General features: G+C 37.6%; 1 protein-coding gene across 1 annotated transcript in view; it reads right to left on the bottom strand.

Moving 5' to 3' along the window:
• Positions 1-536: 536 nt before the first annotated feature.
• Positions 537-26,122, bottom strand: part of KAT6A (lysine acetyltransferase 6A) — a 110,308-nt gene continuing 84,722 nt past the window's right edge. The window contains 11 exon segments of the mRNA XM_030312554.1: positions 537-4,219; positions 6,295-6,607; positions 9,326-9,928; positions 11,115-11,322; positions 12,042-12,273; positions 14,243-14,336; positions 15,419-15,580; positions 17,068-17,209; positions 24,924-24,957; positions 24,960-25,002; positions 25,004-25,039. Coding sequence (XP_030168414.1) covers positions 1,536-4,219; positions 6,295-6,607; positions 9,326-9,928; positions 11,115-11,322; positions 12,042-12,273; positions 14,243-14,336; positions 15,419-15,580; positions 17,068-17,209; positions 24,924-24,957; positions 24,960-25,002; positions 25,004-25,039 — 4,551 coding nt within the window. The 3' untranslated portion in view covers positions 537-1,535.

Genomic DNA, 26,122 nt, shown 5'->3' with positions numbered 1-26,122 from the left:
ATAGATATATATATATATTTTTTTACCTATCCCTGGAGCAAGTAACAGGAAGAGAATGGGCGAACTGGCTGCACAAGAGAAAAGATAATGGAGTTGGGAGCAACAAAGGAACCTGCTAAAACCCTGCTGTCCAGATTTGCCCTACTATGCTGGTGGTTGGTTTATCCCTCTTCTAACCACTCACAGGAGAGGGGCTGGTGCACTCTGATTCACAGGGAATGAACTCAGGATCTCAAGAAAATGAAAACTAGAGGTATGTATCATTTAAGTAGCTATAAAACTCACACCATGATCTCCCTTAAATCATCTCTTCCAACATAAAATAAACAGTGTCAAATGTCTGTCAGGTATTTTTCAAATCACTGAAATGTACAGTCATCCATCAACACTTTGTATAAGAATGTAAGAGGCTAAGCACTGGGGACTGCTGTTTGAGTTTAGTCAAAGTCAAAGGCTCAAGAATCAAGACCCTTAGCATCTCAAAGTACATACTAAAAACAAGAGGCTGCGTGGAATATGTGTGTTATGGCTGATTCACCAGGTGGTAAAAAACAAGAGGTTAATTTCCTCTTTTTGATTGTTAACTGACCATCTCTATTCCTCCAAGGCTGGATTAGGATTGCAAACAGCTTTCCTCTGAGATTCTGCTGTTAATTGAGACTTACAGTATTTTTGTGTCTCTGAGTGCTGAGTGGGAATAGTAAAAAACAAACCCCCCCCCCAAATTATATTACACTTGATTTAAGAAAAACAAACATTTCAATGAAGTCCATCTATAAAGAAACATTCTTGGGGAAAGGTTTCAAGAGGTCAAGAGGGGTGTGTGTGTCTGTGTGTCTGTGTGTGTGAGTGTGTGTGTGTGTGTGTGTGTGTGTGTGTGTGTGTGTGTAGGGAGTGGAGGGGATTTTAAAAGGAGAAGCATTTTCCTGCCTCGCTTTATTAATAATAATAATAATAATATTAACAATAATAATAAGTTTAAGGAGCTTGGGTTGTTCTCCATGTCCCCATCCGAGTCTCCCCTAAGTGCCTCCTGCTGGAATGAAGTAGGAAATGAAAGGTTGGGTTTGGAGGAAGGGGTCTTGTTAACCCCCGAGATGTATATATAACATTTAAAAATGACAACATTGGGAGCTGCAAACAGTGAGGGGAAACATACATTTTAAAATAAAATAAAGATAATTCACTTTTACACAAATTCTGTCCATGTGGTATGTAAAGAAAGTAAGGCTCTTTTTAATTATGAAAAGATTTTTGTGCATGTTTCCCCTATCCCCAAATCCATTTTTAGATGAGTTCTATTGTAAAATGTTCAAGATTATGAAGAAAACCAAAACCCAGAACAAAATGAACCCAAAAAAAAAAAAAAAAAGAGAAGACCAGGTTTTCTAAAAAATAAAATAAACCAAAGAAAAATTCCTCTAAATCTACAGCAATATTTTAACTGGAAAAAGGTCCATTTTTCTCTGGTTTGTCAGTATAAAAGGTTCCTTTATTTATATATATTTAAGTTTTTAATTGCAAGTTCATCTTGCTCATCTTCTCATGTAAGGTCCATTGAGTGACTGCTTGGGCACACCAGCAGCGTTCATGTAGCTGTGATGGGAGGGGCCAGTGTACATCATGTTTCCATGAGGGTTTGGCTGCATAGGCTGCTGGGTATAGGCCTGGCTCCCCATCATCCCCATCTGCATCTGCATAGGATACTGTGCTGTCTGGTTCATGTAGGCAGGGTTACTATGGTAACTGCTGTTCATCATGGGCTGCGTCATTCGATAGCTGTTCATGGCATTCAAGGTGTTCATATTCATGGAATTGACATTATAGGCAGGGGTCGGCATCAAATTAACCCCCATGTTCATGCCACGCTGAACAGCCAATGCACGAGGGCCAGCCTGCATGGCAACCGCTGGTGGGCTGCGGCCATACAGCTGCTGCTGGTGGGCAGCTGCAGAGGGCAGTGGCGCGGACTTGGAGCGGATGGAAATGTGCCCCTTCACTGGCATCTGCCCTTGCAACCTCTGAGTGTGAGGAATGCCGATGTTGGTGGCAGACATGTTGCACTGTAGCAGAGGTGACGTGAGGTTCATGGTGGTGGATGCCAAGTTTGGGGGCGGCGTCATGGTGGCTTGTGCTTGAGGGGTCCCAGCTAATGGATGAGACGGAGCTAGCTGAGCCAGTCCTGTATTAGACAAAGAAACACTGGTTGCATAGGAAGTCACAGCAGGAGAATGGCTATAAGGCATGGCATGAGGGTCCATAATGGTGTTAGTCAGCTGCTGCAACTTGGCTAGACTGAAGGTGGCTGACGGTTGAGAGTAGCTGCCGGCACCAAAGTCCCCTGGAATCCTCTCATAAATACTTATGTTCCCAGTGCTTCCAGATTCCGGTATCTCCATGATCATAGGCGCTGGAGTGAAACTGTTATTCATACTACACTGTGACAGGGGGGGCTGCTGCTGGGGCGGGGGCGGGGGCTGAGGCTGCTGGGGCTGAGGTGGTGGTGGCGCCGGTGGCTGTTGCTGCTGCTGCTGGGGCGGCGGAGGCTGTGGTGCTGGTTGCTGCTGCTGCTGCTGCTGCTGCTGCTGCTGCTGCTGTTGCTGCTGCTGCGGTGGTGGGGGCGGCGGCTGCTGGTTACTGGGAGGCCTCTCCACCACACAACTCTGAGGTGACTTGATGTTGCAGTTGGCAGCAGCAGGCTGGACGTTGTTCTGCTGCATCATGCTGCAGCTGTTGCCCATGTTTGCCATTTGCTGAGTGACAACACAACTGTTCTGGGTGAGGCTGCTGGAGGAGGACAACCCACCATAGGAGCAGCTGCTCTGGGAAGAGTTAGTCCCACAAATGCTGCCACCCATCGTAGAATCGTAACTGCTGGGGTTCTCATAGTTTTCTGTGGTGCTCTCAATGCTGCCCAGGTCACTGAAGCCACTGTCCACCACCTGCTGAGAGTGGTCTGATACGGAAGGCACATCCATCATGGGGCTGGTCTCCATGTTCTGCATAGAGGGTGCGGACAGGGATCCTTGCTCCGGGCTGATCTGGGTGTAACCGCTTTCAAGGGCAGGCACGTTGGGACTACTGACTGAACGGACCGATTGGCTGGGATGAGACTGAACAGAAGATATCGGGCTATTATGTTCTGAAGCGTGGCAGTCTTCCACCATCGACATCTGAGGGTCTTCATCGGCCTGGGTGTAGCTCTGCAGGGTCTGACACGCGGCCAGAGTTTCTTCGCAGTCCTGGTAGGCTCCCTCATGCTCGTTGCTTTCTTCTTGAGTCAAAGACTGCACTGCTTGCACAGTTTCCAGATCCAGTTCACTGTGAGGAATCTCTTCCTCCTCTTTTAGCTCAATTAATTCTTCTTTAGAGTTTGAATCTTCTTCATGATCGTCCTCAGACCCTGGCATGTGCTCTGATACCATGGATGTTTCGTGGGAAGTCTGTTCCTCTTCAGAATCTGGTTCTGTTTCATCTTTATCCTTTATATTCTCCCTACTGCTCTGCATATTAGTATCTAAAAAAGACTCCTGGCCACCAGGCTCCTCTTTGACATCTTCTCTAACGGGCTGCTCCTCTAGCTCTTTTTTCTTCGTAGATTCCAGATGGCCGTCGTCTTCATCATCTGCATCATGGTCTTCATTCTGGTTTGTCTCTACAGCCACCTCATCCTCTTCCTCTTGCTCCTGTTCTTCCAGCTCTTGCTGCTCCTCCTCTGACTGCCGCTGCTCTTCTGAGACACGGGGCTTCTCTTCCTCTTCTTCTATTTCGGGTTCTTTCGTTTCAGTCTCGGGACTGTTGCTATCCACTGGAGACGCCGCTCTAACTTCACTGCTGGTTGTATCTTCTTCTTCTCCCTCTTCAACCTCTTCTGCTTCCACGTGCATCTCCTCCTCATCCTTCCTTTCTTCCGTTAAAGGCAAGTCTTCTTTTGGTTCAACAGTCTCTTCATTCTCTTGAAGTTTGGGTTTCCGTCCCGGTTTAGGAATGGGAACGGTGGGCTCAACAATGCATTCTTGGGTAGAAACGGGTAGGATTTCCCGATTCAACTTAAATCCTGGTTTGCGACCAGGTCTTTTCTTCCAGTGGATTGGTTTGCGGCTCTTGCCTTTGGGCCATCCCTTTTTCTTTTTCATAGGTGTGGACGTATCTGGCTCAAGCTGAGAATCCTTCACATCACATTTTCTCAAGAGAGATACTGGCTTTAGAACAGGAGTGTCTACACAGAGGGACAAAAAAACACACACACACACACGTTAAAAAAGTTAAAAGATTTTGTATATTTTCTAGTACTTTTTTCTGAGACCACATGTGCAACGGGAATGATTTTATTAATCATCACAAACTCCTGATAACCTTCTCTTACAAGCTAAGAATCTAGAGGAGAAATCTAATTAATGACATCTTCTAAAGTCACGCAGTGAGCTGGCAGAACAATGAAAGAATCCGGGTCAACATTCTGTTACCAACCACCAGTTAAAGCCAGTTCAGGTTTATCATCACCAACTGCATGGTTTTGTAAGTTAGTCTAAAATACTCAGTTTTATCATCTAGAAAACGGAGATAAGCTGTGTAAAGATGCAAATACTCAATAGTTATTACAACTACTTTAGACAAGCTGTCTTTACTATGTAAGTTACAAATCAACTCATTTCTTCTTTTTTGTTTTACCCCTGTTTGCAATTTATATTATCTCTCTGGCTTTTTTTTTAGTTTCCATAAAATCATGACTTCAGGTAATATCATGAGTTAATTACTCCAGGCCATGACTAAGCAATCTGACATGCTCAGTCAATGTTGTGTTTGTATGGGAACAGCTGCAAGGCATTTAGTCCCAAATAAATACTGACCTGAAAAAAAACAAGTTAATGACAATGATTTATCAGAAATAAATTTGATATTGGTATTATTTTCTCCCCATTAATTTTTTTCTATTTTTAAAGATTGTAGTAAACTACGCATAGCATAAAATGTACCATTTTAACCATATTTAGGTGTGGTGCAGCATTAAGTACCTTCACATTTCCTATTAATTTCTAAAAGGAAGAACACCAAGCAAAAACAGGATCTGGAGAGGAGAACTAAGAAGGTACAGTTAGCAATAACTTGAAAATAAAGAATGGAAATGGTTGCATCAGAGAAAATTTGTCCAAGTCAATAAGAACTTAAACGGGGGATACTATTTGAGCTACAATGATCCAAGACAGAAATTTTACTGAAGTGCCAAATTTATACAATAAATATTTAGTTTAATATATACATCACAATAAAAGAACTCAGTCATCTTATCACTATTTAAAACTATTTATTATATAAAAACAGGAGAATGGAGAAAACACAAGTTTCCACTAGATACGAAATTGAGTGGATTTATTTTTAAGAGAAGAATAAAAAACTCAGTTAATAAAAGCTATACATCCACCAAGAGAGGACAACTAGATTTCTTCAAATTCACCCACCAAAATAAAAAAAAAAAACTCAGTCTGACCTTATGGTGAGGCAAACATTGCAGCTGCAGGCAGCATGAGGCACTGGCAGAAACTTTAGGGGAGGAGGAACTAGTCTGTGACCTAGCACATTTCTGAGCCCATTTCTTTATCTCTAAATGACAAGGCTATTTCAAAAGTAAACCATTGGATTTTTAGCTATGCCATAAAAATTGAGCCTATTTTGAGGCACTGTCACCATTTTTATTAGAAATTTACTACTCGTAGAGAAAGGCACATTAGAGATATGATTCAGATATGATTCACATCCTGAACAGATGTGAGGCAAGTCCAATTTACATGAGTCGGATCTTAGAACCATCTTAGCATGTATTCATTTAACAATATTTACTGAGTGTCCATTTTAAGCACTCAGCATACAACAATTAGCAAAACAGGTAAGTCCACAAGAGTGTACTTTCTGGTAAAGGGTTATTACTTCAAGATCTTCCTGAGGCTAACTCCAATCCACCAACTAACTGAAGATTCAGATAATGGCTGAGAAAGGATTAGGCAAAAAAAGAACAATTTCCTAACAGCAAGATATTTTCTCCAGTGGAAAAACTAGGTCCTCAGTTGAAGGGAAGACTAGAAAAAAAAACTTTTTAAAAGGACAGAGGACTAAAGGAGAAAATGGGGATGAATGTGCTTGACACAAATTTTTAGAGATTATCAAGCCGTCCTTTACTTGCTTAGTGGGGTGTGTCATTTTTCAGCTTTTTTGTTGAAGGGTTTGCAGTTATCACTTGAAGTGTGTTTCTTCAGAGACACTAAAACTACCATAAGCAGTGGGTTCTGTAAAACATACCATCAGCGTCATCGGACTCTTCTTCATCATCTTCATCTTTAGACTTCCTCTTAGAAGAGGATCGACACCTGAGCACATCCTGTGAGGACAAACGATGGAAGTATCCTCTAGAAAAGAGTTCATTTTCATCCTCTTCCTCTTCTTCCTCATCAATCTCAAACGTGGGTTCTAATCGTGGCATCGGCCTCTCGGAGTCAGAGTCTTCAAAAGGTTCATCCAATACCTCTGTAGTCTCAGAAATCGTTTCTGTGACCACGCTGCTGTTGTGGTGTTTGCGCTTTCGGATTCTCCTTCTTCGGTGAAGAATTGGTTTCTATTTAGAAGAGAAAGAAAGCATTTACAGGAATTAATACTATCATTTCTATTAATAACACGATTAATAGTTTTTAAACCTACTCGAATCAGCCAACAGACATTTTGAATATTATTTCAAAATACTATAATAAGGTACCATAAAGTATCACAGAAAGATGTTGGATAACTGAATAGAACTTTATAAAAGGCACAGAGAGCAGATATTATAATTCCCTTTAATAGTTCAGTTAAATTTAACACCCTAGGGAATTGCCTATTTCAATACTGAAATGACACAGAAGCTAGTCCTTTAACTTCTCTTACTTCAAGAGGGGAAAAAAAAAGACTAAAACACTTTTTGTTGCTCTCATAGCTCTCTGAAGATCAACAGAACTATTAGTAAAGCTGTATGCCATCTTCATGAGCTACCCATAAGGAGTTATGGTGAAATGTAAAAACATGGAGCTGATGTGTAATTACCTGATACGAAGTATTTCAAAAGTAATAAATCTGTTACTGGAAAGTGGCACACTGGGCACAATTTTGTACTAGGGTTGATCTAATAATACCTTAAATTACACAACAGATAAAACAAAATGATAGCGACGATGCACCAGAAATAATCTAATCCAATCTCCTTACTCCACAGAGGTGAGACAGGTTACAGGACCTGTGTAAGGTCACATACCCAGTCAGTATGAAAACGGTTGTAAAAGACAGTCTCTGACTCCCAGTCTGGCGCATTTCTGTAAGAACTTCAGGTATTGTGTACATGATCTCACTGCCTGTTACGATATTCTCTTTTTTACACAGGGAAATAGCACAGTTTTAAAAATAGGCAATAGAAGCCTGGAATGGCAAAGATACAGTCTTCCTGATCACATAATGAATGGCAGAGTGAGCCAGGGTTCAATTTTTTCTCCACTTCAAATTTACTAGTCTGTTTAGTTGAAGTACAATTTTCAAAGTAGGTTAAACATGTCTGGCTCTGCTCTTTGGAAAAATGGCTGACTCTAGGACTGGGACATAAAATATACAAGATAAGCTTAGATCATCTCGCAGTACTAGAAAGTAAGGAAGTGCTCAAAAAAAAAAAAAAACACAAAACCCAAAACACCTTCACAACAATGGGGGTACATATTAAGTTAAAGGGACACAGAAGTGAAGACTCCTATGGCCAAAGCTGGAAGAATCTGAGGAACAAATTAAATAAAGTAGTACTACTGTTTTATAACTCAAAGTGTAAAGTAAATATCTGGGTCCATGCTGACATAAAGAAATGCTTGAATAAATAAGCAGATGGGGAAAAATGGTAAATCTCCAAGCAGAACTCCTATGGAATACAGTGCAACTTTCCACATCTTAAGCGTGGCCTGTGGGCAGTGCTGCCTTCCAAAAAGTACAGTATGGGAGAGGGGAACAAAGGAGTAACTTTACAGTGGAGAAACCGACAAACAACCTCAAACCCGGTGATCGAGACTAACCTCAACAGTGATAAGTCATATTGACAGTAATACTCTTGTGTTTGGTGTGTGCATGTGTATACATGTACACACGTATCACACACCCTTTATATGATAAGAATGACACTTTACCTCTGTGGTCTTCTTCCCCCAAACCTATTAGCCCATTCTAATATCATGAGGTACATTCTAAAATACCTAGCCAGTACTCGTCAAACTGTCAAGGTTGTCAAAAACAAGGAGTCTGAGAAACTGTCACACCCAAGGCGGCCCAAAGAGACATGGCTACTAAATGTAATGTGGTATGCTAGATGAGATCCTGGAAGAGAAGAACATAAGGGAAAACTGAGGAAATCTAAATAAATATGGGCTCTAGTTAACAAAATATTGGCTATTTGTGACAAATGTACTATACCAACCTAAGAGGTTAATAATAGGGGAAACTGGGTGTAAGGAATACAGGAACTCTCTGTACTTTCTTCGCAATAATTGCATAAATCTCAAACTGTTCTAAAATTAAAACCTTGTATTTTTATATATAGCCCCCCTTTTTTTTTTCATAAGGCTCTGCTTAAGGAAAGGAACAATTTCACTGCTTTGGGTGGAAGCTGTCACCCTGCTACTACACAGTGGTTCATCCAGGTTGCTGAGCTCAGTGTGGCTGGCTTGTGGAAATGCTTAAAGTTCACTCCACAGCCTGGGGAAGTTCTGGTATACAGTTTACCAGAACTTGTTTTCATCCTCTCATCGCATTTATAAACTGGTTTCATTCAAACTTTGCAAGATGACAAATAGAACTGAGAAAATATTTTCACAACCAGGTTAAGTCAAATCACTGGAAGAAAGCAGGGGGGGGGGGGAGACAGAAATGGGAGAAGAGACCACAGGGGGTAAGTCCCACTCAAGACTAATGGCCTCACTCAGAGCACCCCCAACACAGGGCACCACTGTCCATCAAACTGTCAAATATTTTACAAATCCCTAAAAGTCATGATCAGAACATCAAACCAGCAAGCTAAAAAAGTTTGTTGGCTCTTAAATAAGCTCATGGTGTCTATGTTCATTTCCATGAACCAAAGAAGTCCTATACACATTTCAAATGTTCACTGGGAGGATAAGCTACAATACATCAAGGTATAAAGTCTAAAAAATAACACACTAAGAATTTCTACATTTACTTTCTCAGAACTCTGTGATAGACAAATGTATATAGTAAGCTGCAACTGGGGAAAGAACAGACAAGTCGAAGAAACGAATCACAAGAAAAGCCTTACCTTTCTCTTCAGTGTGGGCTTCGTAAGAATTGGTGGGGAGCTGGACCGAGGACTTTCGGGCTCTTCTTCTTCCTCACTACTCTCACTGAAGCCTCTGAGGAGAGCCCTGTCACCGTCACTATAGCGACGGGGCAGCCTCTCATTGCCTTCTGGTAATCTACACTTCAGTGCCTCTGGGCTCTTCTTTAGCTGTCCTCGCCAGAGCTCAACCCCCTCACTTAGTCTTCTTTTGGGAATGTCTGGCTTCCCATCCTGGCTGGGCTGCTCCTGAGAGGCTGCTGACTGGTCCTCACTTTCAGTGTATTGTTCTTGGGAGGTTTCTGATTTTTCCTCACATTCTCCATATTGTTCCTGAGGAGCTGATGTCTCTTCCAAGAGCAGTTTAGAATCTTTATCACCAAAACGTTCCTGGGTTTTTCTGTTTTTCCTTCCCCAGCGGCCTCTCCGAGATGGCTGATTGTTTGCAGGAAGACTATCACGGGGAAGGACTTGCTTGTTCAGACGCGTAGAACTAGCTGGTGCCATAACTTCTGGTTTCTTTTCACTTTCTACCGAAGAGTAAGAATCTTGTTCTTTGTTCTCCCGAGATGCAGACTTTCCCACCTGATTTTAGAAAATAAAACCATGCTGGTTAATCTTTCAGCCTTATTCAGTTATATCTCCTATTTGACCTCCTAAATACAGAGATAAGAAAACAAAGCTTTAAAAAAGAAAAGCATAATTTAGTAGCTATCATGAATATTTCTCATGTGTTTGACATTGCTTTAAATGCTTTATAGGATACATTAATCCTCACAACAATTGTATGAAGTGTTATTATTACATCCTCATTTTACAAACGAGGTAACCGAGGCACAAAAAAATATAAGTAACTCGCTTTAGGACATGCAACAGCAAATATAGAAGCTGGGATATAAACCCAGGCAGTCGGACCCAAGAGTTAGTGCTCTTAACCACTATGTAATCCCACCTTCAATAAACAAAATGAACAGCATTGTTCTTATAAATGTTAAATGATATAATTTTAAAATTTATCAGAAATAAAAATTTATAAACGGAGAGAAGATGGACTCTGGGGCATGGGCAAGAGAAAAGGGGTGTTTGAAAAAAATGAAAGAAAATTTCTGTAATTATTTTGATTTATTTTTATTCTGAATATTTAATTTCATTTTGAAAATTAAATTACATTAAACAGGGGCATGAGATTGTTTACGTTTATCAAAGGAGGACATAGATTTTTAAAGGAAGAAAGCACGGCTTTAAAAAAAAAACAGAGAAAGGTATGCATCACATGACAAAAAATACTGAAAACTATACAATGTCATACAGTCCCTCATTAACCCTTTAATGGCTAAAGACATCTGTGTACCCACTGAACTGTTTAGTGCTCTATTAGAACATACATGTTTACATTATTTCCTTAATGTTTTACTTTAAGGAAAAGGTATCTTAATTTGTTTTAACAATGGTCAGAATTAAATTCAGATTTGTCAGTTACTACACAGCTTAAGATTTAGCTGTTTATCAGCACTCTGGTAAGAAATATTTAGTTCTACATAACACATTATTACAAATTTGAAGGTCTCCTAATGACCTAAGGCTTAAAAATATACAATTTAAGTAAACAAAACCCAGCTTTCTTGAAATCTCTATCACTGTAATCATCTCTGAAAATCTAATGTGAATTGACTGTGTTGGTTTAAGATACTGTAACACATATCACAAATAATCATGAAAACCAAAAATAGAGCCTTCTGTTATCAAAAATAGAGACTACTCATGCCCTTACACTTGTCTCTAATTCTCTTTCCTGGCACTGCGGCTCTTCGTTTTCTCCTTCCTCAGCCTCCTCTTCTTCCTCCTCTGAGACCACAGAATTGGAGACTATGACAGGGGTCCAGCGCAAACATTCTGGATCTACATCTACAGGCCGCAAATTCAGCTGAAGCTTTGCCATGTGATCCTGGATAAGTTTTTCCCGGCGGATTATCACAAATCTGGAACCAGAGCAAAGTTTATAGCAATCAACAACGTATAAGAGTACCTAACAATGAATATGGAGCTATAACCCCTAGAAAACCTGGAGATGATGATAAATGCTTCAAAAATAGCCTGCCTGGGAAGATGAAATACAGAAATATGCCACCATACAAGATAACAAATACAAAGTTGGACACATACTTCATACTCAACAACAGCAATGGATTTGGTTATTTTAACCATTCACTGTCTCATACTTCCCAGCTCTGGAATTTCTGCTACTCTCCTGTACACTATCTCCTATTCTCCATCTTTCTAGCCCAATGCTTCCTTCCTTTCTCTGTGATCTTTTCCCAATCACTCCAGATAAGAGTGAGCTGACTTTCCCTTGACCTATATTTTATTTTATACCACATATAATGGAAATAAATCATGGACATATATTTTATTAGGCATTATTTCTAGAGTTGTTCTCATATTGTGAAGAAGCTCCCAATATTAGAAAAGATTCAGTAGCTTATGTCCAAAAGTTAGAAGAAAGACCAGAAAAAACAATTTAAAAAAAGTTAAGGTCAACAGTATCAAGGATCATAGAAAGGAAAATGTTGTCTCAGGATTACCAAATGTATTAGTTTATTATATTAGTTTATACCCTTTCATTGATATCTGGCTGCCTGATCCAAAAACTTCCACCTGATTGTCTTTTGAAAGCGTAACAAAGGGATGTGATACTCACTGATCACTACGGAAGTCCAGCATTCGTAGGTGGTGGAGTGTGGAAGTAATGTCTTGAGGACAGATACCTGTCAACTTGCTTAACTTCTTAATGCTGATTTGCTTGTCATTTTGGTGATAAAGGCACTCCAATATTACACTTTTCCAATAAGCCATGTAGGAAAGACGACCTAGATCGGATAATGGTTTCTCTGGAGACCCTGCTTGGCCTTCACGCTTTGATAACAAATAACCTAAAGAAACCACCAAATCACAAATATGTCAGCAAGCCTAAAATAGGCTAATTCACCAAAATAACAATCCCCTCTTCCACAACCAATCTAAGTAGTACAGGAAATAATAATTTCAAAAGCAAATTCCTCCAAGAAAAAAAACAAATTAAAAAATTACTTCAACACAAATTTGCAGATTATGTAATTTGTATATACTGAGAGAACATGAGGTTAGCATTACTTTGTCTATACTTGCTATAAACCACATTGTTAAAATATTCAAACTTAAAAAAAAATCATACAACCTCATATTAACAGGCTACATAAGATTAAGGCAATAATGCTTTTTATTTTATAGGGGAACCACTCTTGCATGTTTTATCTGGACCACCAGATGGCAACAGCTATACCTGAACTGTAGAACAGTACAAAAGGATGCCTTAGTTTTTAAATAATTCTATCTATTAAGATTATGATTCTTCTGCAAGTGAATTAGATGACAATTTCTCACTTCAGTCAAAGCTCTCTTTGCAATTACCCGTCACCCTAATTCTTGATAAGTAAGGATGTCAGCGTGGGGCTGTCACAGTGAGTGTATGGTGGCATTTGTCCTCCTGTCTAGAGCATGACTCTCAAGATCAGGAAAAGAAAGGCATAAGTTCTAAGAAGAAGTATCAAAAATGGAGATGGCAGAAGAAATATAGTTTTTTTGTCATCAAAGGAAACTTTATTAAAGGCAATCTATAAATGGTAATGTGGGAAATTAGGTTACATTAGGAAAAGCAAATGAAAACAGTTAGTATAATAATCCTAGACTATTGTTTATCTCAAATATATAACAAATTTTCCCCTAACTTTGCTGTGTAATGGAATAACACATCCAAACATGAGTTCTATTTCAACACAATATATTGATATTAAATAACCTAAGCTGCTCTCTCTACTACTAATCCAAAAAGGCCAAGAAAATGTACAAAATAATCAGTGGCATATTTCCAATAAAATATGGTCAGAAGTGCAGTCTAAGGCCAAGTGGAATAAGCTGTGCTGGTCCATCTTGAGAATTAACTTCTTACCACTGGTGATATAACCATCTGATACTTAGAAGAAAAACCGTATCAAAATATTCCCTGAAAAATCACTATTTTATTAATCAGTATAAAATTTATTGTAAACATGTATTTACTTTCTAAGCAAGACTATCAACATGTTCCATGATGACTTTTTTCAGAACTGTTCCTTTCCATTTTTAAGTCAGATTAAATTATTTCCTGTATTTCCTATAAATTATTTCCTAGACATTTATTTTTAAGATTTTTAAAGGTGCACTGCATATTTTAACCACTAGGTAGAGTCTGTAAGTAAGAAATGATGTATACACTTTCCCAGATAATTGAATAACAAAAATAAGGCGAGTCCTGTACTTTACTGTATTAATTTAAGTAGTTATACGTGTTTAGTATTGTTGTGAGTTAGAATTAGCATAAAACTAAGTTCCACTGTAAGTTAGCAGTTGAAAATTAAAACTATTTGCAAAAGATCACACAGAAGTTAGTATTCAGTATAAGCTATTTTATTTTATTTTTTTGAATGTTTATTTTTGTAGGAGAGAGAGAAAGAGCATGAGCAGGGGAGAAGCAGAGAGAAAGGATGACACAGAACCCGAAGTAGGTTCCAGGCTCCGAGCTGTCAGCACAGAGCCCGGCACGGGGCTTGAACTCACAAACCATGAGATCATGACTTGAGCTGAAGTAGGACGCTTAACTGACTGAGCCACCCAGGCACCTCCGGTATAGGCTATTTAAAAATATTTCATGTCCAATCCAAAAAAAAGAAAAAAGAAAAAATTCATGACTTTAGGTTTTAAAGTCCCATACAGCAGTATGACAGAAGATACTAGCAACCAATAAATCATCTGCAAATCTTTAAAAATATATACGGAAGGCCCACAAAAAGAGATAATGAGAAATGATATTATTATAATCCTTACTGAAATCGATGAGAAACCTGCCATAGCCCTTACGCTGGTACTGGGGAAGAATCATTATGCAGGAAACGTTGTACTTCTGCTGGCAGTGCTTTTCCTGGTAAAGAAAGTTTTAAAACAACACGCTAGTAAGACTGAATAGTAATGCTAATTATTAAGAAACAAAGACTAACAGTCAAAACCACAGCCCTAGTCCTCTGAGAATACCATATGCATCAAGGAAAAAATACCCCAGTGGGAGGAGACAGGACAACGTTAAGTCATTGTCACTACCCACAAAGCAACCATCCCAGGAGAATAAAAATATAAAATAAAATTATGCCATCCAACACCATCTGCAACTCAAAAACAGTATGTCATTGCCTAATATGAACAGAGGAATCTCAGTCCCAATCAATCTGCAAAGCTATAGATGATGAGTCGATGTGACACTCCAGAAATGGGAAAAAATTCAGGGGAACAACTATTTCAACTATTTCAGGGATTCTTTTGTTTCCTGCTCTGGTACTACATAGGGCAGTCCCATCTCCCCATTAGTTGTACCTAACTTTACAAAAATAACCCCAAAATGTTGTGTACACTTTTAAAAATAAGGCAATATATATAAAATTATATTTAACTTCTGAAATAGCCAACAGAAAGCTGGTACTTTCCACTTAGCCATTTCATATACTTAGATTTTACCATAGGCCAGCTTAAATAAAAGTACATCTTTTACATTGTTTGACTAGAAAAAAAAAACCTTTTGTTCACCCCAAAAGAATGAAAGACTACAGGAAGGGAAGAAAACATCCGTTAATAAAAAGGGCTTATTCTTATTTCTGTGCTTCAAATTTAAAGTAGGAAGAGCAGACTTAAACTGAGAAAGAGCTCAAAGAGGTAATGACTGTGTTTATTTCACAAGTTCTGTCTATTATTACCATGGGAATAGAAGTCATTTTAAAACTCTTCCTCTTGAGTATAATCGGCAGCTCATGTTCCTAGGAGACTACAGTCTGTTGAATGTTACTAGATACCTTCTAGCCCTTGGTAAGTTTCTGAATATTCCTTCTATTTTCCTTTCCAAAAGCTAGATGGTGCCCAGAAGGTGCTGCACTTTGTAGTGTTCTAGTGAGAATTGACAAAGATTGCTTCAGATTTCCGTGTGAATTCAAACATATTTTAAGCTGATATACTTACTTTAGAAAAGTAGCCAACAAGGTGGCAGCCCTTGACATCATTCTGTGTTAGTACATAAAAAAGAAATGGCTCCACGTCATAATAGAGTGTTTTGTGGTCAAGAAACAACTTTGCCAAGAGACATAGGTTCTGACAATAAATGGTACTCACATTCCCATCAACCTAGAAAATAACAGAACAAAATGGTCAGTAAAGTCACTCTTTAGTTCTAGAACAATAATACACATCACTTACAAATACCTGTGAGTATCCACAGTCCAGCCTAAGAGAGCTGTCAGTGATCAGAACCTGGAAGCTATCCTCTGAAACAGCAGAATTATGGTACCTGCTGTTGTAAGACAACTAAATATATAAAATACTGCACTTCAACAAAGTACGAATAGCTAGACAAGGAGATGATGACCCTTTTAAAAACAGCACTTTTTGCTTTTATAACAAGATTGGTTGCAGTAATCCTTCAGACAGCAAGCTGATTTGATTCATTTTTTAAAGTAATTCAACAAAAGATCTAAAAGCAGCCTCTTCTAAAATACATTTGTTAAGTAAAACAAGGTATAACTATAGTCCACTCTATGCCAGCATCCAAAAGCAATGCAGTCCGGCTGCCACAATCAGATTTGCCCCGAAATAAAGCTATTTTCAGGAGTATTAACTATTGCCAGAGGCATCAACCAAGCAGGTTCCCTAGGTAGCAACCTGGCAAATGAGAGATTTCTTGGAATCAGGATGGCCAAGATCAGGAGCACCACTGTGTATTTCTCCTGACACACCCCTGGGTTGCTGGAGCTTCGAGAGCTTGCTCTTTTACACAAATGCCAACAGATACCCACATTAAACCCTAAGACATCAATATTTCAGGATAGAAACCTCAACAATTTAAGTAATTTAATATTACTTCTTTTAAAATATACACCAATATATGCTTAAGGCGAGAAGCACTTTGCTCTTGGGTATTGTAGACCACACCTTTCTTCCTCCCCCCCCCCCCCCCCCCCCGCCGAGGGTGAAGAGATCCACTACTTCTCACCTAAAATGAAGGTGCAGGGAAAATCAAGAAAGTTAGAGACTGAGTGATCCCCACAATCTGAAATTCTATCATCACAGTAATTAACAGAACTGAGCACATGGCAGGTGTTCAATTAATACCTGGCAGTAAAACCATGAACTGAGGATCTAGAAACTAAAACCCCATGACCAACAACACAAAATCACGGACATAGCCTAAGTCATATCGTCATGATGAAGAAATATATATTTTTATAACTTTACAAAATACAACTTACTACAGTTATTAAATATCTCTACCAAATATTCCTTTAAGTGGGGCAACAGAAATTTTTTCATTTAAATACCATTATTTCATAGATTCTAAGACACAATTTTATCACATCTAAACATAAAAAATCATTTGGTATTTTATAATCAAATGGAATCCTGAAATACAGAATAATTTATTCTGAGATCAAGATTGTGACCTCGGTACAATCTGGATTGGCCTAATTCTGCTTCTCCTATAAACTGGATTATCAGACTCAAGAGTGAGTACAACAGTAAAATAACATTGCAAAAAAGACAACTACAATTAGATACAGTATAGGTGGTACTGCATTTGAAATGATAGGAAGACAACTATAAAACATCTACTTTACCTCAAAGACAGAAATATTATTTTTTCTGTAAATCTCATTGGCAGGAGGATGGAACCAACCACATTTCTTCATGTGCTGCTGGAGAATAGTTCTACTTTTCATGTATTTTAGACAGAATTCACAAAGATATAATTTAGGCAGCCTGTAAATAATAATTAAACAAAGAAAGACACGACTTTTTATAAGACTGTAAACTTTCACAGCTATTCTTTTTGACTCTCATTACTACTCAAGTAAAAAGGTGGAGACTGTATTATCATCCCCATTAACCAAATGAAAGACAGAAAACAAACTAAAGACAAAATTAATTTGGTTAATAGCATCCAACTAATTAATAGCAGGAGGGCAAGGGTGAGAAGACACCCGAGATTCAGTGCTCTTCCTATCAGACTAGTAATTCCTAGTCTTCTTAAAAGCTACCCACCTGGCAGACAATGAAAATCTCACATTCTCCCCTCCTTGATAATCTCTAATAAGTAGAAAATAAAGTCTACCTTCAAAACACACCACTAAGAAGATTTTGTCAAGCTATATATTTTCTTTGGTTCTTTATTTGATCATTCTTTTTTTTTTTTTTTTTTTAAGAAAATACACATTTGTTAAATACCACTGATCTCTGAACAACATGGGTTTAAACTGCATGGGTCCACTTATAAGTGGATTTTTCTTGGTAAATACAGTACAGTACTGTAAATGTATTTTATGATTTTCTTAACATTTTCTTCTGTCTAGCTTACTTTATTTTTATTGTAAGAATATAATATATGGGGCATTTAATACAAATTATGTGTCAATTGACTGTTTATACTATTGGTAAGGCTTCTGGTCAACAGGAAGCTATTAGTACTAGTTAAGTTTTTGGGGAGACAAAGGTTATACATGAATTTCTGACTGCACAGGTTGGGGTCCCTAACTGTAGTGCTGTTCAAGGGTCAACTATACTACAGTGTGTTAGGCCTTGTGCTAAATGCACTAGGGACAGAGTGCTGAGTAAAACGGATATAGGGTGGGTACTATAAAAGCAGATTTTATATTATCTTTTTAAGTATAAAATTGTAATAATGATTATGTTTTTTCAAGTTAGGACATACTGCACTACCTCCTTCCTTTATGAAACCCCTGAAATTCTGGCTTTTCCTCTGGTTAAATATCACATTACATCCTGTAACTTAAAAGTCTATTATTCAACAAATGAAATAAAAGTTCAAATTAATCTTTCAGATATTCTAGTATTAATAAGTATTTATACAACAGTATTGCTATTTTAGCAATAATTTAACAGGACTTCTTCTTTACAATGTTCCTTTTATGAGGAGCTAGGCAAGAAAGTGACTGGATTAGTTCGTAAGAAGGAACATAACCTAATTAAAATTTATACCTGGTTTTAGTTTAATCCAGAAGACCACATGGCTCTTCTATTATAAAATACACACTTCATTTATCCTCAGCACACAGACTTCCCTGCATCCTGAACTGTGTGTGTCCAGAACTGGTCATGCCTTGGTAATCGGAGATCTGATACTATCTTTAAAAACTACATACGCAAAAATACTGGATATGATGACAAAATATATAATCCAAATAAATTTGTCTCTCAAATAAGTATTGAGGCTGAAGGAAATTTTAATAAACCTCATTAATTTAGTTGCTATCAGTTTGGACAGCTATGCTTTAAAAAGATTACAATGGAATTAAAGAAAAGATTAACACACAAAAGGTCTAACTTGTTAAAGTGTCAAGACCACACTATTTTTTCAAGTACCACTTTGGAAGCCACATTTTTTAACGTTTTTTTTTTCATTCATTTTTTTGAGAGACAGACTTTTTTTTTCATTCATTTTTTGAGACAGAGAGAGCACGAGTTAGGGAGGGGCAGAGGGAGAGGGAGACACAGTATCTAAAGCAGGCTCCAGGCTCTGCACTGTCAGCACAGAGCCCGATGAGGGGCTTGAACCCACTAACTGTGACATCATGACCTGAGCTGAAGTTGGCCGCTTAATGGACTGAGCCACCCAGATGCCCCAGGAGGCCACTTTTAAAACTTAATTATACTTTATCTGAAAACATCTAATATTCAACCAAGGCCTTTGCCAAGGTGTATTTATGGAAACACTAGTCCTGTATGTAATAAGTGTTTCATGCTCAAATAAGGGTGAAAACTGCCATTCAGTGCACTAAAAGCTTCGAGGGAACTATTTCAGTATAATATTTCTAAGTCTCTACAATATCTAATACTGTTTTCCAACATCTCTCATATTAGACAGACCAATACAACTCGAAATTATATCATTAATACAAAAGTCATTCCAAAATAAGGTACTGAGTAAAACAAATAATAAATGACATCATAAACTGAAGTCAAGAAACAGGAACCAAGGGCATGAAAAAGAAAGGTTTCCTAGGCAACTGTGCTTATTTCCTTTGCATGTTGCTTCAAATTCCACTACTCAGAGAAGGAAGGGCAGTGAGATAGATGGCTTCCCCCTCCCCCCTTTTTTTAAGGTTTATTTTGAGAGAAAGAGCAAGAGAGGGGAAGGGCAGAGAGAGAGGGAGTGATAGAATCCCAAGCAGGCTTCATGTTGTCAGCACAGAGCCCAATGCAGGACTCGATCTCACAAACCATGAGATCATGACCATGAGATCATCAAGAGTCGTTGCTTAACAGACTGAGGAACCCCGGCGCCCTGAGCTTTTTCCTTCCTTACCAACCAAAACTAAAAAAAAAAAAAAAAAAAAAAATCACAAAAGGAAATGGCCGCAATTATAAACTTCATCATTAATGTGGGCACTAGATATCCTGAGTCTCAGAGCTGACCCACAACTGCCAGATTGTTTTACTGAATATGTGGATTTTGAATAATTTCTTCTTAAAAAGGAAGGTGGAAGGTAATTCTCCCTATGTAATTAAAGGCATCCTCCTCTCTCCAACTACTCTACTGCTTACCTTTATTTACCTGTGCTAAATTTTCAATGAGCAATTTTAACTTGCTGCAACATGAAGACATAGAAGAATCCATGAACACAGTTTCACTTTGAGACCTAAATATTACAACTAAATATTCCCTACAATGTGAATCTGAGAAACATAGATAAAATCCTGGGAAAAAAGGAAGGGAAAGAGGAGTGACAGACAACTAAAATTTCTAGATTATGCTAAAGATAAATGCCAACTTTAAAAGCATCCAATTTAACTTTTACGTCTTGGTACAAAGACATGAAAATAAAGTACAGCTTATTTCCTAAGGCCTATGAAAGAAGGTCTAATTTTTAAAGTTCTTGTAGTAAGCAAGTTGTTCAAGAAAACACAGGAAGCAATGAAACCTATAAGAAAATTACTGCCAAGTCTTATCTGGTGAATTTTAAGTTCATGCTATTTCCTTGGAATAGCAAGATGTATGACATTTTCTTGATTAAAAAAAAAAAACTTTAGCAAATCTTAGTATTTGAAAAATAACAAAGTAAAAGCAAATATCATAATCTACTTTACTCCAATTCAGCTCTTGCTGAAAACATTTTAAAAGCCTCTTACTTTATTATAACCAAGCCCACTGGAATGACACTATTAGTCTAAAGGGAATCATTTGATAATAAAACATTTTGTAAAACATTTTGTTTTTCCAGGAGTTTTAACAGTACAAATGGCTGAAGTTTCCTTGTTGAAAAAATATATAGGAAGAACATGAGATCGCATCAAATGAAGTATAGTCATAGAGTATGAATACTCTTAGCCCTAAAGATGGCTGCTGCTTTTTGTCACTGTCTTCCTGACAGCCCTAGTCCTTGACTATCAAATAGGTGTATGGTTGCCCAGATCAACTGCATCATGGGATGTAGCCTCCATACCTAAAGTTTATTCTAAATCAGCCACTCTGCTGACACCCTCACCTGTGAAGTCAGGACTAGGCTGCAGCTATGTGTGCTTTAGAAGCATTGCTTCCCTTACTTCTAAGATGATACAAATACTCTTCCCAGGAATTCCTACAGTATCTTCTTAGCTTCTGAACATTGCCCAAGATAGTAGCAATTTGTGTGGCCTTTATAAGAGGTCCACCTGCAGTAAAATTTTAATAAAAATTCTATCAAATATTACTTAAATAAAAGATTATGGTACAAGCTATGTGAGATCAAGGTAGACACACAGATGCTATATGGAGCAGCACAAGCTCAGTGGTTAAAAGCTATGGCAATGTGGTAAGAGAAAAGTGAGATTAAATCCTGGTCCTGCTACTTGGAAACTGCATGGTCTTGAGTATGTTTACTGGGCCCAGGTCTGGAAAATGAAGAGAGTAATATCCACCTCTATACAGAATTATTCCAGAGATATTTAGTCCAGTACCACGCTCAATGATGATAACTAAAGGTACTATTAATTTATGATTAAGACTATGAATAATTTTATTCTCCTTTCATTCATTTTACTTCATCATTTAACAGTCATCCAAAGACCTTAAGGATGTTGGTCTTTAGTAACTGAGGCTGTACATAATCTATGCATCAAATCAAGTCAGGAACAGGATCAAAAGGGAGAGGAAACTTCCTAAGCTACTCAGTTATATAGAACCTATCCTTTAGGATTTTAATGATCTTACTGTAAAAACGTTATTATAAAGTTAAGTTCTAAACAACTCGGGAGTAGAGGATATCCCATGATCACAGTTACTCTTGCCTTCAGCCCATCCATGTCATGTTTTATTGGCAGAGTGGGGCTCTCTATGAACCTGTCTGCCATGTATGAGCATCACACAGCCCTGTTGGAGAAACTTAGGGTTAAAACTCTGGTTTATACTACTCAATGTCTAAGACTTAATCATACTGCTCCACATAAAGTAGCATTACTGCTTCACTGTTGTTGATTTTGTTTTGTTTTGTTTTGTTTTGCTTTTTTTAAGTCAGGGATGCAAGATTACTTCATATACAATGCACACACAAATATCTGGATATTATGGGAAATAACGCATAATCCCACTTCCCAAAAGAATATCCTTTCGGGATTCTTTTTTTTTTTTTTAAGTTTATTTACTTATTTTGGGAGAGAAAGAGAGAGAGCGAGAGCGAGAGCGAGAGAGAGAGAGAGAGAGAGAGAGAGAGAACCCCAAGCAGGTTCCACACCATCAGCACAGAGCCCGACGTGGGGCTCAAACTCACAAACTGTGAAAGCATGACCTGAGCTGAAACCAAGAGTCAGACGCTTAACCGACTGACCCACACCAAGTACACTGAGATCTTTTCTTTTTCATTTGCCCCAATTGTTCTGTTTTTGCATGCTTTGGGATTTTGAATTTTTAAAAAAGTCCTTAAAACCTTTAACAACAAAAAAATAACTTAGAATTTGGCAAAGAATAGTAAATAGTCATTAACAAAGTAAGGATATAAGTTTATTATTTGGAAAACATTAAGAGTTCTAAACATTTTAGCCAACTCAATTTTAATAGAACTCAGAAGTAAAACAAGCCTAAACTCGTTTAATTAGACATATGTTTTTTTCTTTTTTTTAATGTTTTATTTATTTTTGAGACAGAAAGAGCATGAGCAGGGGAGGGGCAGAAAGAGAGGGAGACACAGAATCCGAAGCAGGCTCCAGGCTCTGAGCTGTCAGCACAGAGCCCGACGCAGGGCTCGATCTCACAAACCACGAGATCATGACCTGAGCTGAAGTCAGACGCTTAACCGACTGAGCCACCCAGGCACCCCAATATATGAATTTTTTCAATGTAACTAAGATAATTATGAATAGAGAAAAAGTCATAATTACTAAGAACCTATTAAACTACAGAATATTTTCTTGGGAACACGGCACAAAGATAAGGAAATGTACAGAAAATGTCTAAAATTTTATTTAAGAAAGTTGATAAATTTTACAGTTCTTATCACACTGCTGCCGTCTGCTATGATTCCTACTTAGTGGTTATTTATTTTTCTGCCTGCAATGCTTATTAAGAATAAGCTGATAACCATTCCCTCAAATCTTATTAAGAAATCAGGTTCTAGTGACAATCTAATCAGAATAAAAAGCAACATTTTTAATGAAAACCTTTTCGTATCTCAGGAAGACAACAACCTCACGGTTACATTCTCATTATTCCTCTTAAAAGTGCGTGCTGAGGCGGCCCTCTAGTTCCATTTCTAAGTCAATTTCCTCTCCTCCCCTGAGTACAAGAGTCAAGGTGCCAACGGTTTTCAGTCTATCTGTACCACAATCGTGCAACAGTTGATATATGCACATGTTGAACAAACTTGTTGCCTAAGTTGAGCATGCTTTTTTGATTTGAATAGCTTGCAAAGAGCTCACTAATAAATTATAATAAATTTACTTTAAACCTGATGAAGAAATTAATTCTTCAGCATATTCTTATTGATCCTGTAATTCTCTGGCTATCCAGAACTCCTGAGGAACTGCCTTGAGTACCTGAGCTCTGTAGGTAGTTGAGGAATTTCTGCCCATCTTTTAACATATATAATATAAATACATATCACCAATAAAATATAATTTAATGTTCTTTAACAACTCATATTAATTGTTGTTATCCCAGGATATAAATAGAATGCTGCCTTAAAGATCTAACATAGTGTTCGGGGTTAACTGACCTTACGATAATGGTTCTCAGCTGCTGTTTTATAAACTTGGTGTGTTAGTTCCTGAAGTTTTTGCTTCTCTTCTTCTTTTTTTTTTTTGGTCACTGAGGTCTATGTCTATAGCAACATCCTCACTCATTTTTTTTCTACTTCTGCTTAGGTTTGGAAACCAACTATCAAATTACACGGACAGAAAAAGTAAAACAATACTGAGTTTAGTTTTTAAACAAATATACTGGCTTATTCCCAGCTTCTGGTAATAACCCATGTTAAAGATCTGTATACTGTAAAGTACTAAATAAATTAATGTCATTATAATTATTTTTGCTAATGTCTTAGACTAGCAGTGTTACTAGACAGGTAAAAAGCCAATACGAGAGTACTTCTGAACATATGTTTAACTCACAGAGCACTTATTATTCCTCACAACACTCTGCTAAATGAGAAACTTGAGATATAAGTAGTTTTACAGATTAAAGAGAACATTAATGTAAGCTGTCACATGTCAAAGTTTAATTTTTGACCAAATCTTACTTTCCAACTCTTTTAATTTCAACCCTAAAGGAAAAAAAAAAAATACCTGACATTTTTGAGCACTTAATCATTTTCTAAGCAATTAACATGTTTTAACTCAGTGCCTCAAAATAAACCCTATGAGGTAAATACTATTTTTATCCCCATTCTGCAGATGAGGAAACTGAGGTTACAGACTAGTTGGGTAACTTCTAAGGTTATACAGCTTATGAATGTCAGAACTGAGTCATGAAAACCAATTTGGCTTCACTAAACATGCTGCCTCATCCCAAAAAGCTGGTGACTGATGACTTTTTAATGTCAGGAAACCCAAGCTATTTACATGTAACATAACTGTATACCATTTATCCAAGTATTTCTGGGAAAACAAACCATTCACTAGGTTGTTAATCATAAAAATTTAGATAAATGGCTACCCAGTAAAACTTGTAAGAATCTCTCTCCAATTCTTAGGGTGAAGTATGAAGGCAAATTTCTCTTAAAGAAAAAATGTTTCCCCTTGTCATTGTGACCATGCGTCAGGTTTCCAACTTTAAATAAAGCTTTGGGACAGGTTACAGAAAAGAAAAAAGAAAATCTAAAGCCAACTGGGTTTAAGTGGCTGCCAAAATATCCTGTTACTATGGACATTTAAAAGCCCCCAGTTCCTCAAATATATAAAGATGAGCCAGACTAAAATGTCCTCAAGATCTAGTGTTGGGAGTTCTATGAATCTAAAAACAGAAGGTAAAGGGTCTCTCAAAACATACCTTGAGTATTCTTGAGGATATGGGGAGGAGTACAGGTGTGAATTTCATACTTCCCAAACTCAATGACAGAGGGACAGCGAAACTTGTGGATCAGGGGGACCAGTCAACTCCACTTTCTGTGCAGTCAAAAAATACATCACAAAGTTAGCTAAATTAAATACACTGAGATAGATATAAAAAAAAAAAAAATCTGAAACTAAACATCTTCTAGGATTCCACAGAAGAACAAAAAAAGCAGAAATAAGCTAACAAGTTTTGAAATAAGCGGTCTTATTCTTTGTAAACAGGGTACTTTAATGAGAACAAAAATGCTAATAAATCTTTTAGAACCAAATGCAGTTGGTCTCATTGCATATTCCATATTTAATAATACTGCTAATATTTTCCGCATTTAAATTTACTTCCTTAATGACTTAGTTATTAAAGAGAAACTGCTGCATTTGGGGACAGAAGATAAGCATAATTTTAACAAGAAGGAAGAGGGAGCTCTGCACCACTCGCCCACGTCATACATACAGTGCCTCCCTCACCTGACAACAGAAACGACCTACTAAACATGTATGCACACAGAGAAAAGAATGACTTTCTGGTTTGGGAAAGTAGATAGTATTAGAAGAATATGACAAAACAATTATCAGAAGAGTCCATTCATTTTACACTAAAATTCCCTTCATTAGTAGCTCTTTATAGATTTAAACCAAAGGGAAAAAATACTGTTATACACATACTGTTATCCCTTTTATCTGCCTTCTGTTTATAATGAAAACAATCTCGATGCCCCCCATCCCTGCAATAACCTGAACTATACTATCTAAAAGAAAAATAATTTGTAAAGCCTTTATGACGTCCACACCAGCAATTTAAATACAAGACATTACTGACAAGCACAAAGATCAAGTTTTAAAACCTTAAATTCAAGAGCAATTTGATTTGCTCTACAACCAATACAGGAATAGATTCATATATATATACACATAGGTGAGTGTATTACGTATATAATATATATGCACTATATGCACATTTATCATGAATACTCTGTAAACACTCATTTTTAAGATTTAACATTAACACTGACTTAAGAAAGAGAGTTAGAATTTAGCCTAATCCAGTATTAATAACTCTTCATCAAAAGAATAAACAATATTATCCTTCAATTTTATGCTTTAAAAACCAGAGATAATATATTAAGAGTCTCACTG

This window comes from Lynx canadensis, chromosome B1 (genome assembly GCF_007474595.2).
Source record: "Lynx canadensis isolate LIC74 chromosome B1, mLynCan4.pri.v2, whole genome shotgun sequence".
NCBI lineage: Eukaryota > Metazoa > Chordata > Mammalia > Carnivora > Felidae > Lynx > Lynx canadensis.
Note: the sequence above shows the minus strand (reverse complement) of the source record. Positions and strands in the feature narration are given on the sequence as shown.